This window comes from Oncorhynchus masou, chromosome 21, assembly GCF_036934945.1.
Source record: "Oncorhynchus masou masou isolate Uvic2021 chromosome 21, UVic_Omas_1.1, whole genome shotgun sequence".
Classification (NCBI taxonomy): domain Eukaryota; kingdom Metazoa; phylum Chordata; class Actinopteri; order Salmoniformes; family Salmonidae; genus Oncorhynchus; species Oncorhynchus masou.
Window position 1 is genome coordinate 27880504 of NC_088232.1, and position 14131 is coordinate 27894634.

A 14131-nucleotide genomic window follows, 5' to 3' on the forward strand; every position below is an offset into this window, starting at 1 on the left:
TCAGAGTGTAGGTGGTGCTACAGGTCAGTGTCACTATCTGACTCTTGTTCACTTTGGCAGGAGCTCCGCTCCCCAGCAGAAGTGAATGAAAAACGCTCTGACAAAGAAAACCCATTGCAGCCACTTCAGGAGAGTGGAGATCTCTGTGGCATTTTATAGCACAGCAGTAACTGTCTGTAGAGTGTGGCTTGATCCAGAGGTTGTACATTCTTGTATCAGGTGTAGGTGGTAATGTCAGTCAGTGCTGCTACAGGTCAGTGTCACCTTCCCTCCCTCTGTGGCAGCAGTCACCTTCCCCTGCAGGTCTGTGATGGACACTACTTTTTCTCTCGGCTCTGGGATTATCAGGGTGCAGTCACTTTTGTTATCCCTACAGTTCTCCACGTGACCTGCATATGCTGAGTCTTTGCGCAAACCCTCCAATCTATTAAACCAGAATACTCTGGTGACCTTAAGACCATTTGGATAAAGTGCATTCGGAAAGTTTTCAGACCCCTTTTTCCAAATTTTGTTACTTTACAGCCTTATTCTAAAATGGATTCAATTGTGTTTTTGTCCCTCATCAATCTACACATAATACCCCCTAATGATGACACAAAAATGGGTTTAGGTTAGGCATTTGCAGATGTAAATAATAAACATTTAAAAAAGTATTCAGACCCTTTACTCAGTACTTTGTTGAAGCACCTTTGGCAGCGATTACAGCCTCGAGTCCTCTTGGGTGTGACTGTATAAGCTTGGCACACCTGTATTTGGGGAGTTTCTCACATTTTTCTCTGCAGATCCTCTGTCTCTTTTTTCAGGTTGGATGGGGAGCATTGCTACAGGTCTCTCCAGAGATTTTAGATTGGGTTCAAGTCTGGGCTCAGCTGGGCCAATCAAGGACATTCAGAGAATTGTCCCAAAGCCACTCCTGCATTGTCTTGGCTGTGTGCTTAAGGTCGTTGTCCTATTGGAAAGTGAACCTCTTCTCCCCCCCCCAGTCTGAGGTCCTGAGCAGGTTTTACTGAAAAACATCCCCACAGCATGATGCTGCCACCAACATGCTTCCTCCAGACGTGACGCTTGGCATTCAGGCCAAAGAGTTCAATCTTGGTTTCATCAGACAGATAATCTTTCTCATGGTCTGAGAGTCCTTTACGTGCCTTTTTACTGAGGAGTGGCTTCCATCTGGCCACTCTACCATAAAGGCCTGATTGGTGGAGTGCTGGAGAGATTGTTGTCCTTCTGGAAGGTTCTCCCAGCTCCATAGAATAACTCTGGAGCTCTGTCAGTGACCATCGGGTTCTTGGTCACCTCCCTGACCAAGGCCCTTCTCTCCCGATTGTTCAGTTTGGCCGGGCGGCCAGCTCTAGGAAGATTCTTGGTGGTTCCAACCTTATTCCGTTTAAGAATGATGGAGGCCACTGTGTTCTTGGGGACCTTTAATGCTGCTGAAATGTGTTGTTACCCTTCCCCAGATCTGTGCCTCGACACAATCCTGTGTCGGAGCTCTACGGACAATTCCTTCAATCTCATGGCTTGGTTTTTGCTCTGAGCTGCACTGTCAACTGTGGGACCTTATATAGACAGGTGTGTGTCTTTACAAATCATGTCCAATTAATTACATTTACCTCAGGTCGACTCCAATCAAGTTGTAGAAACATCTCAAGGATGATCAATGGAAACCTGATTTACCTGAGCTCAATTTCGAGTCTCATAGCAAAGGGTCTGAATACTTATTTAAAAAGGTATTTCTGTTTTTATTTTTTATAAATTTGCAAAAAAATCTAAACCTGTTCTTTGCTTTGTCATTGTGGGGTGTTGTGTGGAGGAAATGTTTATATTTAATCCATTTTAGAATAAGGCTGTAACGTAACAACGTGGAAAAAGTCAAGGGGTCTGAATACTTTACGAATGCACTGTATGTGTACGTGCAAGACAGGTCCCCTGTTGAGCCCTTCAAGGCGCATACCGTATGCTCTAATGATTATCACACTCCAGTCGCTCTGACCTTGTATATCACTGCAACACACACACACAGATTATAACAACATTGAATTTAGTATTGTAAGACCTATTGGCTCATACTGACATTTGGCTTTTTTATCCACACATTTATTAGTAGTTGCTGAGTGTGAATGACAACCACAGATAAGCATCACTATGTGAGGTATGAAAGATGACTACTAAAATGACCAATCAGTTTAACAGACAATGTCACTGAATTACAACAGACCAGAAGAAGATTCAGAGTAATCTTTATTTTATGCCGTTTTAATGTCTGTAGAATAGGTTGAATAACAAGCTACTAAAGCAATAATACATGAGGGGGTGTGGTGTAATGGCCACTATACCACAGCTAAGGCCTGTTCTTAGGAACGATGTAAAGCGGAGTGTCTGGATACAGCCTTTAGCCGTGGTATATTGGCCATATACCACAAACCCCCTAGGTGCCTTATTGCTATTATAAACTGGTTACCAATGTAATTAGAGCAGTAAAAAGACATGTTTTGTCAAATCCAGGGCATACCACGGATGTCAGCCAATCAGTATTCAGGGCTCGAACTACCCAGTTTATAATTGTTGTTATTCAATAAGGGCTACTGCAAAGCTAAGAATGAGACCATAGGCTACCTGCAAGAGAGGAGATGACAACACAGTTCCTGCTGTTCTCAAGGCCATGTTGCATCTCCCACCCTGTAGTTTTAGAAACAAAGTTTGACAACAAAAACTTAATGAATCCAGAAGTGATATTTTATTTCATGCTGACTTGAGTCCAACCAAAGGATATAGCCCCTTAATCAAGCACCTTAATCAACTGTTTTCAACCGTGCATTGTACCATTGGCACTTCATTTGAAAAGGACCTTGTAGCCAAAATATTGATCTTTAAAGAAAAGTCTATTTTATCCTTTTGCCCTAATTTTTTTACTCTTATGGCAGCACAGAACACAGTGTTGAATAGCATTACTGCACCCAGTAATTTAAGTCAATATTTTCAGATGTAATCAATCATACTTAGTCAGAATGTAATGTATTTTCAGGGTCTTGTATGTTAACTTACTGATGGTGCATGGGAACAACAAGAAGGTTATGTGGTGTAGGATTGACACATCAGGTGCCAAAATATACTGAACAAAAATATAAATGCAATGTGCAACAACTTCAAAGACAGTTATATTTCATATAAGGAAATCAGCCAATTGAAATAAATGAATGAGGCCCTAATCTATGGATTTTACATGTCTGGGCAGGGGTGCAGTCTTGGGTGGGCCTGGGAGGGCAGAGACCCACCCACTTGGCAGCCAGAACCACCCACTGGGGAGCCAGCCAATCAGAATAAGTTTTTCCCCACAGAAGGGCTTTATTACAGACAGAAGTAGTCCTCAGCACAGTAATAAGTGCTGGATGTTAAATTACTACCTCCAACTGTTGACTGTCACATCCTAAAAAACAACATTCATATAAATGCTCTTCATTCCAGATTACTGCTGATTGCTCAGGCATCTGTGCAGACATTGTCTCCTTGATAATCATTCCTTCCCCAGGGCTGGGTAGGGTAATGAGCAGCATGCATGCATACCTGCTATGGCTTTAGATGGGGTCACTAACCATATCTCTCCTCTGGCTTTTCCTAGATTACGGTGGGTGGAGACGAGTGGAGCTACATCGCCTCCCAGGGCCCTCTTTCGAACACTTGTCTGGACTTCTGGCAAATGGTGTGGGAGCAGGGTGTGGCCATCATCGCCATGGTTACAGCTGAAGAGGTGTGTGTGTGTGTGTTTGTTAAACTGATCTTTGTGTCTGCCAGTAGTGTAAGTTGTTATTGAATGTCCTCAGATCTAGCAGTAACATGACCCTTTGACCTTTCTGTAGCAGGTTTCTCAGCTCAATCCTTCTGGCTAACCTTTAACCTTTTCCTCTAACCCCCTTTGCAGGAGGGTGGCAGGGAAAAGAGTTTCCGCTACTGGCCACGGCTGGGCTCTCGCCACAACACGGTGACATACGGACGCTTTAAGATCACTACGCGCTTCAGAACGGACTCGGGCTGCTATGCCACCACGGGCCTGAAGATCAAACACCTGCTGACGGGCCATGAGCGCACCGTATGGCACCTGCAGTACACAGACTGGCCCGACCACGGCTGCCCCGAGGACTTCAAAGGCTTCCTCTGTGAGTGGATCAGTTGAAATCTAGATGTAATGTGTATTCAAACCAGGAATTCGCTTTAAGATTGTCAATCTATATTCCAAGGGAAAGGTCAAGAAGGCAGTTCCAGTCTAATTTGAAGGGGTGATTAATTGGCACTTTGTTGAAAATCCTATTTTTTCATTAAGAGTTTGGTTAATATAATTAATCATTTATCTATTATTTTTTTTACCCAGCGTACCTGGAGGAGATCCAGTCAGTGAGGAGACACACCAACAGCACCAGCGACCCAAAGAACACCAACCTACCCGTGCTGGTCCACTGTAGTGCTGGAGTGGGCCGCACCGGGGTGGTCATACTCACTGAGATTATGATCGCCTGTCTGGAACACAACGAGGTAAAAAAAAAACAAGCGCACGTCTATGTATATTACCATTACAGTAATGGTCTACTGGGCTATATAGTGGGATCTGCCAATTGCCATTACATTGTTGAGCTATGTAGAACTTCTAAAATATTCTGTAAGGGTTCATGCTTCTCTTTGTTTTATGTTAGTGTGAATCATGTCGCCAGGCTTGAACCCTCGTCTATTCCATCAGTAATGCAGGCATTGGTCAGTTTAGATCAGGGATGGGCAACTGCCGGCTCAAGGGACCCCCTTTTTAAGGCCCTTGGATCAATCCCCCCCCCAAAAAAAAAAATAATAATTTGATTTCATTAACTTACTGTTGCAAGTTAGACTAGTAAAATACACAAAGTGCAATTTCGAAATTTGGTTGTGCATCAGCAGTTTTTCTCTTATGTCAGCAGTCCGTGATAGTCAATTAGCCCATGTCGGCTAAGAATTTTTTTATTGCTAAGTTAGTTTAGGGCCAGCTATCTAAACGTTTTATCACGGTCAAATTACCGTCCGGGGGCACCCATTGATTTTGTTAGTCTCAATTAGATCTATTAAAAACTGTAAACATTTCTCTACACCCTATGGCAAAATTGATAGAATTACAGGAAATTAGCTGTAAAAAAGCTAATTTTCCTCTCCGCCCCATGGAAAAATGAGTAGAATTGCATTGTTAGCTATAAATTTGCTAAATCTCACTCCCCTCATGGCAAAATGTATAGAATTGCTGCGAACTTGCCTTAAAACTAGTACATGTTCTCTACAACCCATGGCAAAATAGAATTGTACAAAATTAAAATGTAAAACATTTCTCTCCACTGTCAAGAGGAGGGCCAATAAAATGTTTTGCTCGCAATGGGGCTCAACTGCGGCACCTCATGAGTTTCGATTTTTTTTTTTTTTTTTTTTTTTTTTGTGGTTCCCACCCCCATCAAAGTTCCCCATCCCTGGTTTAGCTCAAGAGGCCCCTGAACAAATCCAATAACATACTCCTTTTTTAAAGTGTCTGTGTCCTGTTTCTCCCTCTTTCCTCCAGATGCTGGACGTCCCGACCGTCCTGAACATGCTCCGGCAGCAACGCATGATGATGGTGCAGACCATCTCACAATACACCTTCATTTACAAAGTCCTTATCCAGTTCCTTCGCAACTCCAGGCTAATCTAAGCGTAAGCCTCAGCAGCCCCCCCCCCCCAAAGGTTTGTGTCGGCCACGAGGAAGCATCTGTGGCTCTTAGCTCCAAAATGATGGTGCTGGTGGATGGTCCTTTTTCGAAGTGTTAATGGAGGCGTTACTGCGATAAAACCTGACAATGAAAGGAACGCATGACTTTGTGCGTGTCCCCCTCTTGAGCAGTATTAATGAGATTTGACTGTAGGATTTTTACACTACACAATTATTGACATGAAACCCAGCACTTGAAACCCAGACATGAAACCCAGCACTCTGATTATTGTATATCAATATCATTAATTACAGATATTTGTTTATCACATATTTTTAGTTTTGACGATTTGTGTGCTGTGCTGGATGATGGTCTTTATAAAGGACTTGACTAATGTTTTGATTGAGAATTCCTGAAGAAGTTAAAATCACACTTTTGATTATGTTGGACTACTGTTTGTTGACCGTGGAAGATGAGAATGGCCACTTTTTTAAATGAAGGGCATCTTTGGTGAACTGCACTTGTATCTAAGGAGTGTAGATGTGTTTCCATGTCTCTACTGTGGTGGTTTAGGATTTCTCCTTTGCTCTTATTTGGCTTAGCAATAGGCCTGACACTAAGACCATGTATTGATTTATAAGTGGGGTTAATTTTATGTTCCCCCGATGGTACCACAAACCTCACTTTGGGGAAAACTGGGTATTTGTAACCAAAGAGCTAAAGTCATTCAATAGCTACACACATCATGTTGAGTTATTCAGGTGTCTACCAAAGAATCTTTACTGTTAAACACACACATTGAGGTATTTGGACATAACTGGAATATATGGTATTACATTAGCACCCCCCCCCCCACACACACACACACACACACACACACCCATTCTGTCTCCCATATAGCACTATACCAGATGTGGCTCACACATAATGTGCAATCCGCAGTTGATATAATAACTAAGTGATTTCCCCGCCACTGTTTTGGTAAAAAGATGAGGAATGGGACTGGAGAAATGTAACCACTCTCAAATTCATAGACGGAGCCATGTGTGCAAGGACTGACCATCCATGATATCAAAATTATAGTTTGAACCATGTTTTAAGGCTATACCGTGTTTGTTTACATTGGCTTTTACATTTACTTTGTTTACAAACATTGGAGTAAAACCAGCTTATATTTTAAGTTCTGATGGGATACGGCAGTTGAACTTAGCTCATGATGCATTTATACGTTTTATATTCTTCAAGAATCAATGGGCACATTAATTTGTAAGTAAAAAAAAATGATGGATGTAAGTAACTGCAGATGAACCCTTAAGTACATTCCATTCTAACTGATGTGTGCCTAAATGGTTGGTGGACTCTGGGATAAGACAGTTTCAATTGAAAAAGGATATGCAGATGCAGTCGCAAAGTATTCAGACCCCTTGACTTTTTCCACATTTTGTTACGTTACAGCCTTATTCTAAAATTGATTAAATAGATTTTTAGCCAGTTTGATCTGTTCTGTGAAGGAAGTAGTACACAACGTTGTGAGAGCGCTTCATTTTCTTGGCAATTTGTCGCATGGAATATAGCCTTCATTTCTCATAACAAGAATAGACTGACGAGTTTCAGAAGAAAGTACTTTGTTTTCAGGCCATTTTGAGCCTGAAATTGAACCCACAAACGCTGATGCTCCAGATACACAACTAGTCTAGTTTTTTTTTATTGCTTCTTTAACACAACTGTTTTCCTGATTAACATAATTGCAAAGGGGCCTTCTAATGATCAATTAGCCTTTTAAAATAATAAACTTGGATTAGCTAACACAACATGCCATTGGAACACAGGAGTGATGGATGCTGATAATGGGCCGATGTAGATATTCCATTTAAAATAATTTCCAGCTACAGTAGTAACAATGACTACACTGTATTTCTGATCAATTTGATGTTATTTTAATGGACAAAAAAAAATATTTTCTTTAAAAAACAAGGACATTTCTAAGTGACCCCAAGCTTTTGAACGGTAGTGTAACTATTTAGTCAGACCCTTTACTCAGTACTTTGTCGAAGCAGCTTTGGCAGCGATTACATCCTCGAGTCTTCTTGGATGTGAAGCCAGAAGCTTAGCAGAGTGACCATCGGGTTCTTGGTCACCTCACTACGGACAATTTCTTTGACCATGGCTTGGTTTTTGCTCTGACATGCACTGTCAACTGTGGGACCTTATATAGACAGGTGTGTGCCTTTCCAAATCATGGCCAATTAATTGAATTTACTACAGGTGGACTCAAAGTTGTAGAAACATCTCAAGGATGAACAATGGAAACAGAATGCATCTGAGCTTAATTTTGAGTCTCATAGCAAAGGGTCTGAATACTTATGTAAATTACGTATTTGTTTAAAAAAAAATGTTTTTCACTTTGTCATTATGGGTTATTGTGTATAGATTGAGAGAAATTATTTAATCAATTTTAGAATAAGGCTGCAACAAAGGGGGGTCTGAATACTTTCTGAATGCACTGTAGGTTAGAAAGCAGTTTGTAAGGAGGTAGGTATTGAGACATGGCCATTGATTGATTACTTCAGTCAGATTCATGTGTACAAGATGGAAAAAGGATTGAGAAATGAGGAGGAAAGGTTTGGTTTGTAGTGGATGATTTACATATTTAGCCGTTCAGAGACTGAACGCTGCTGATCCATACTAATTTAAACACACAGAAAATGTGTTTAAAATGAGTGCCATAACTATTGTTGAGGAAATACCCCTTTACAGTGAGCTTTCTTTATATCTGGAAAAAAAGTGCCTACATATATATTTTTTAAGTGTAGAAATCTGCATTGAAAGGGCTTTATGTATTGCACATATGAAGGAAACAACACTGTTGGAATTTGTGTTGTGAATGACAATCTTTAAATTGCTATGTTTTTTTCGTGCATTGTTTGTATCAGTTTCTTTTGACATCATAGTACCATGTTCAATGGCCCTCTTCACGAAGGCAACATCCCAATAGTAACAAATAGCTTCCTTTCCTTGTCTCCTTTGAGTGCTAAAATTGAAAGAACATGATTGGGTTAGATCTTTTTAATGTCACCTATGTTCACGGCCATGATCAAAAAGAGGCAAGGAAAAGCAAGTATTTCATGAGAATTCAGACCTACACATTCATTGGAAAGCACTAATCATATTTTGTCATCCTGTTCCCTAGCAGTGCTTGGTGTGTTGAACTCAGTACCATGCTCATTAGTGTAAGGAGGTATGTGTCAGGGCTGTATTACAGATGTGTTTAGTAGACTATGATTGGTTCAGAGTATCACTGGCAGCAGTTACCCTGGGTACAGTGCTTGTTTTCACCCCAGTGAGACATTTGGCCCACCTCTGCTACAGAGAGAGACACATCCTGTCGTTAAAACAGGCCTAACCACAGTGACAACCAATACATGCTGGACCAGAGTTAAGATCCTATATATCAGGTCGAATTGGTTCCCAAATGGCATCCTGTTCCCTACACTACCATTGACAGGGGTGCAAAGAGGCTGTTTTCAAAAGTAGTGCACTAGAGAGTAGGGTGCCATTTTTGGACTGATCTTTTTGCTAGCCTATAGCCACAGTACCTGTAAAGGAACTGTAAAGGGATCCTTTTTTTATGAATTGCTGTCAGAATTTCATAAAGTATTTTTGACTGACATGTATATCCTTATGAGGACCATCTGGTCAAAGCAGTCTATCAGGAATGATGATTCCAAAAGCAGGTTCCAACATTGCAACCAGAAGATTTTGACAAGAGTAATATTCTCTTCCAGAAAGGTGGGTTTGATAAGGCTTTAGAATGAGAATTGAATTTGTTTAGGTGTGAAACTGTTTTAAACTTTTACCATATTTTATTAGATTGAACTGGAAAAAAACTCATAACCCGTAAACTGAGTGGACATTGGTTTGGCTTAGAACAGAACTGGATTTTAAAGGCCCTTGTACATGCTGCTTCAATTTTTTTTACATTTTTTTTTTTAAGATCATGCTGATTATTGATTTGAGTCTTATGTTGTGGGAGTTGTTACAGAATGATACTCATTTGTAACTGAGGCTACAGTTTGGCCCATATCTGATCTGCCAAGAATGTTATACCGGTTTGCTATGCTGTACACATTGAAATCCTCAGTTTTAAAGCACCATGTTATTGTAACTAATTTAGACCTATTACCTGTATAAAATGAAGGAAACAAACGAATTATTCCATTGTAAAAAAAATATATATATATTTAAAGGAGTAATTTCTGCTAAGATTAAGTATTTGAAAGAATTGTGATATGAGTATTTTGTAAGAAACAGCTGAACTGAATCACAGTTTTACGTGAAGGCATACGATATTTTGTTTTTGTGTTCTCTAACTCAGACCATGTACATCCTGCCAACTGCTGGACATATAGGAAAGCGCATTTATCATCATGCAGCACCAGATGGAAGACTACCGTCATTTACACTACACACCATCACTTTTATGCCATATACAATACATGGAAATATAGCTACTCTGTTATTCCAAATGATATGAATAGCCTAAATAAATAAATCACCGTGCTCTTAGATTAAAACAATAGCTATTGATTGAACATTTTGGGGGGGGGACAGGCCTAGTGAAATGAATTGAGACTGCATTCACGGGCAATGCTGCATATCGGCTCAATCAGAAATGACCGTTACATTTCAATCACATAATTTGTAACGCTTCAGCTTTACAGACTGAATTGAGAGAGAGCGGTGTTTGAACTAGGGCTATCGCTGCATCGAACTTAGAAAATGTTTTTTTTTTCTTTGAAAGAGCGGGGATAGAGTGCCATCTGAAACCATTAAGTGCTCATTGTCGGACTTTTGACTATAGTTCCGCACGGCAGCCAACCTTCGCAATCAGACGAGTAAACGGCTAAGACGTTGCAATTAACTTTAGTTAACTATTAACACAATATACTTACACTATAATACATATAGGAGCAGTCATCATAGTACATCAGGACGCATAACTGCAACACGTTTCGAAAACTTATCTTTCCCAGGCAGCTTTGTGGACATGTCTCTAGAAATAGAGGTGGAGACAAGCCGGCAAGTAAATGTCACATGACAGGCAGGCCTAAATAACTAGGCTATATACAAAATCAATATACATCACGTCATTGTAGAGGCATCATGAAATGTACATATTTAAAAATATATATATTATTATTATTATTAAGAACGGCACAATAATGTTGTCTATACAAAGATAGCTTTATGCACGTCCTATCAGAGCTGCGTGCAGAAAATACGTTGTATTAAAAAAAGGCAGGAGGCAGGCACACTGGCGATTATCAAAAACTCAGAACAATGAAATACACAAAAGACAATATATTGGTAAATCTAGGAAGGACTATGTATACTAGAGTAAACAGTTTAGCTCTAGTTGTTTGTTTAATCCTTGGGTAGGCACAGTATCTTGAAGGTGGCTCCACCAATTCCAGCACTGAGCTGGCCTGCAACGTCCCTTCCTAGACTACGCTATATAAAACAAAAATATGTGGACACCCCTTCAAATTAGCGTATTATGCTATTTCAGGCACACCCGTTGCAGACAGGTGTATAAAATCGAGCACACAGCCATGCGATCTCTAGAGACAAATATTGGTAGTAGAACGGCCTTACTGAAGAGCTCAGTGACTGTGAACATGGCACCCTTCCAACGAGTAAATTCATCAAATTTCTGCCCTGCTAGGGCTGCCCCTGTCAACTGTAAGTGCTGCTATTGTGAAGTGGAAACATCTAGGAGCAACAACTCAGTGGTAGGCCGCACAAGCTCACAGAACAGAACCACGGAGTGCTGAAGCACATAGGGCGTAAAAATCCTATGTTGCAACACTTACTGAATTCCGAACAGCCTCTGGAAGCAATGTCAGCACAATGACTGTTCTTCTGGGGCTTCATGAAATGGGTTTCCATGGCCGAGTAGCCGCACACAAGCCTCAGATCACAATGCGCAATGCCAAGCATCGGCTCGAGTGGTGTAAAGCTCGCTGCCATTGGACTCTGGAGCTATGGATGGACAAATTTGGGTTTGGTGGATGCCAGGAGAATGCTTCATGCCCCAATGCATAGTGCCAACTCTCACGTTTGGTGGAGGAGGAATAATGGTCTGGGGATGTTTCTCATTGTCAGGGAATGGGGAACTAATCAGGATAGAAGAGAAAATGAATAAAGCAATGTACAGAAAAGTCCTTGAGGAAAACCTGCTGCCCTCTGCAAGAACGCTGATACTGGGACGGAAGTTCACCTTTCAGCATGACAATGAAGCACACAGCCCGAAGCACACAGTCAAAGCTACAGTGGAATTGCTAAGGAATAAAAAGATACATGTCCAATTGAAAATTTGTGGCATTTCTTGAAGATTGCTGTCCATCAACACTCCCCAAGGAACTTGACCTAGCTTGAAAGGTTTTGTAATTAGCTTGAACGGTTTTGTATATCATATCATATATTGCCAAATCTGCAGTACATTTGGAAAGTATTCAGACCTCTTGACTTTTTCCACATTGTTACGTTACAGCCTAATTCTAAAATGGTTTCAATTGTTTTTCCTCAATCTACACACACTACCACATAATGTCAAACCAGAAACAGGTTTTTAGAAATGTTTGCAAATGTGAAGAAAGAAAATACTGAAATATCACTAAGAAAATATATCATAAGTATTCAGACCCTTTACTCAGTACTTTGCTGAAGCACCTTTGGCAGCAATTACAGCCTTGAGTCTTTTTGGTATGATGCTACAAGCTTGGCACACCTGTATTTGGGGAATTTCTCCCATTCGTCTCTGCAGATCCTCTCGACCTGTGTCAGGTTAAATGGGGAGCATCGTTCCACAGCTATTTTCAGGTCTCTCCAGAGGTGTTCAATCAGGTTCAAGTCCAGACTCTGGCTGGGCCACTCAAGCACATTCGGAGACTTGTTCCAAAGCCACTCCTGCGTTGTCTTGGCTGTGTGCTTAGGGTCGTTGTCCTGTTGGAAGGTGAATCTTCGCCCCCAGTCTGAGGTCCCGAGTGCTCTGGAGCAGGTTTTCATTAAGGATCTCTCTGTACTTTGCTCCATTCATCTTTCCCTCGATCCTGACTAGCCTCCCAGTCCCTCCCGGTGAAAAGGATCCCCACAGCATGATGCTGTCGCCACCATGCTTCACCGTAGAGATGGTGCCTGGTTTCCTCCAGACGTGAGGCTTGGCTTTCAGGCCAAAGAGTTCAGTCTTGGTTTCATCAGACCAGAGAATCTTGTTTCTCATGGTCTGTCCTTTTCATGGTCTGTCCAACTCCATGCGGGCTGTCGTGCCCTTTACTGAGGAGTGGCTTCCGTCTGACCACTCTACCATAAAATCAAATCAAATTTTATTTGTCACATACGCATGGTTAGCAGATGTTAATGCGAGTGTAGCGAAATGTTTGTGCTTCTAGCTCCGACAATGCAGTAATAACCAACAAGTAATCTAACAATTCCAAAACTACTGTCTTATACACACAAGTGTAAGGAGATAAAGAATATGTACATAAATATATATGAATGAGTGATGGTACAGAGCAGCCTAGGCAAGATACAGTAGATGGTATCGAGTACAGTATATACATATGAGATGAGTATGTAAACAAAGTGGCATAGTTAAAGTGGCTAGTGATACATGTATTACATAAAGATGCAGTAGATGATATAGAGTACAGTATATACGTATACATATGAGATGAATAATGTAGGGTATGTAAACATTATATTAAGTAGCATTGTTTAAAGTGGCTAGTGATATATTTTACATAATTTCCCATCAATTCCCATTATTAAAGTGGCTGGAGTTGAGTCAGTGTGTTGGCAGCAGCCACTCAATGTTAGCGGTTGCTGTTTAACAGTCTGATGGCCTTGAGATAGAAGGCCTGATTGGTGGAGTGCAGCAGAGATGGTTGTCCTTCTGGAAGGTTCTCCCATCTCCACAGAGGAACTCTGGAGCTCTGTCAGAGTGACCATTGGGTTCTTGGTCACCTCCCTGACTACGGCCCTACTCCCCCGATTGCTCAGTTTGGCCGGGCGGCCAGGTCTAGGAAGAGTCTTGGTGGTTCCACACTTCTTCCATTTAAAAATGAGACCACTGTGTTCTTGGGGACCTTCAATGCTGCATAAATGTTTTGGTACCCTTCCACAGACCTGTGCCTCCACACAATCCTGTCTGAGCTCTACTGACAATTCCTTCAACCTCATGGCTTCATTTCTGCTCTGATATGCACTGTCAACTGTGGGACCTTGTATAGACAGATGTGTGCCTTTCTAAATCATGTCCAATCCATTGAATGTACCACATGGGGACTCCAATCCAGTTGTAGGAACATCAAAAGGATGATCAATGGGAACAGGATGCACCAGAGCTCAATTTCGCATCTCATAGCAAAGGGTCTGAATAC

At 41.2% G+C, this 14131-nt stretch overlaps 1 protein-coding gene across 1 annotated transcript in view; it reads left to right on the forward strand.

Annotated features, from left to right (window-relative positions):
- The window catches only part of ptpn21 (protein tyrosine phosphatase non-receptor type 21), a 30276-nt gene extending 21666 nt beyond the window's left edge, over window positions 1-8610 (forward strand). The window contains exons 16-19 of the mRNA XM_064927952.1: window positions 3620-3748; window positions 3920-4154; window positions 4367-4527; window positions 5564-8610. Coding sequence (XP_064784024.1) covers window positions 3620-3748; window positions 3920-4154; window positions 4367-4527; window positions 5564-5692 — 654 coding nt within the window. The 3' untranslated portion in view covers window positions 5693-8610. The remainder of the gene's footprint in view (window positions 1-3619; window positions 3749-3919; window positions 4155-4366; window positions 4528-5563) is intronic.
- Window positions 8611-14131: the final 5521 nt, after the last annotated feature.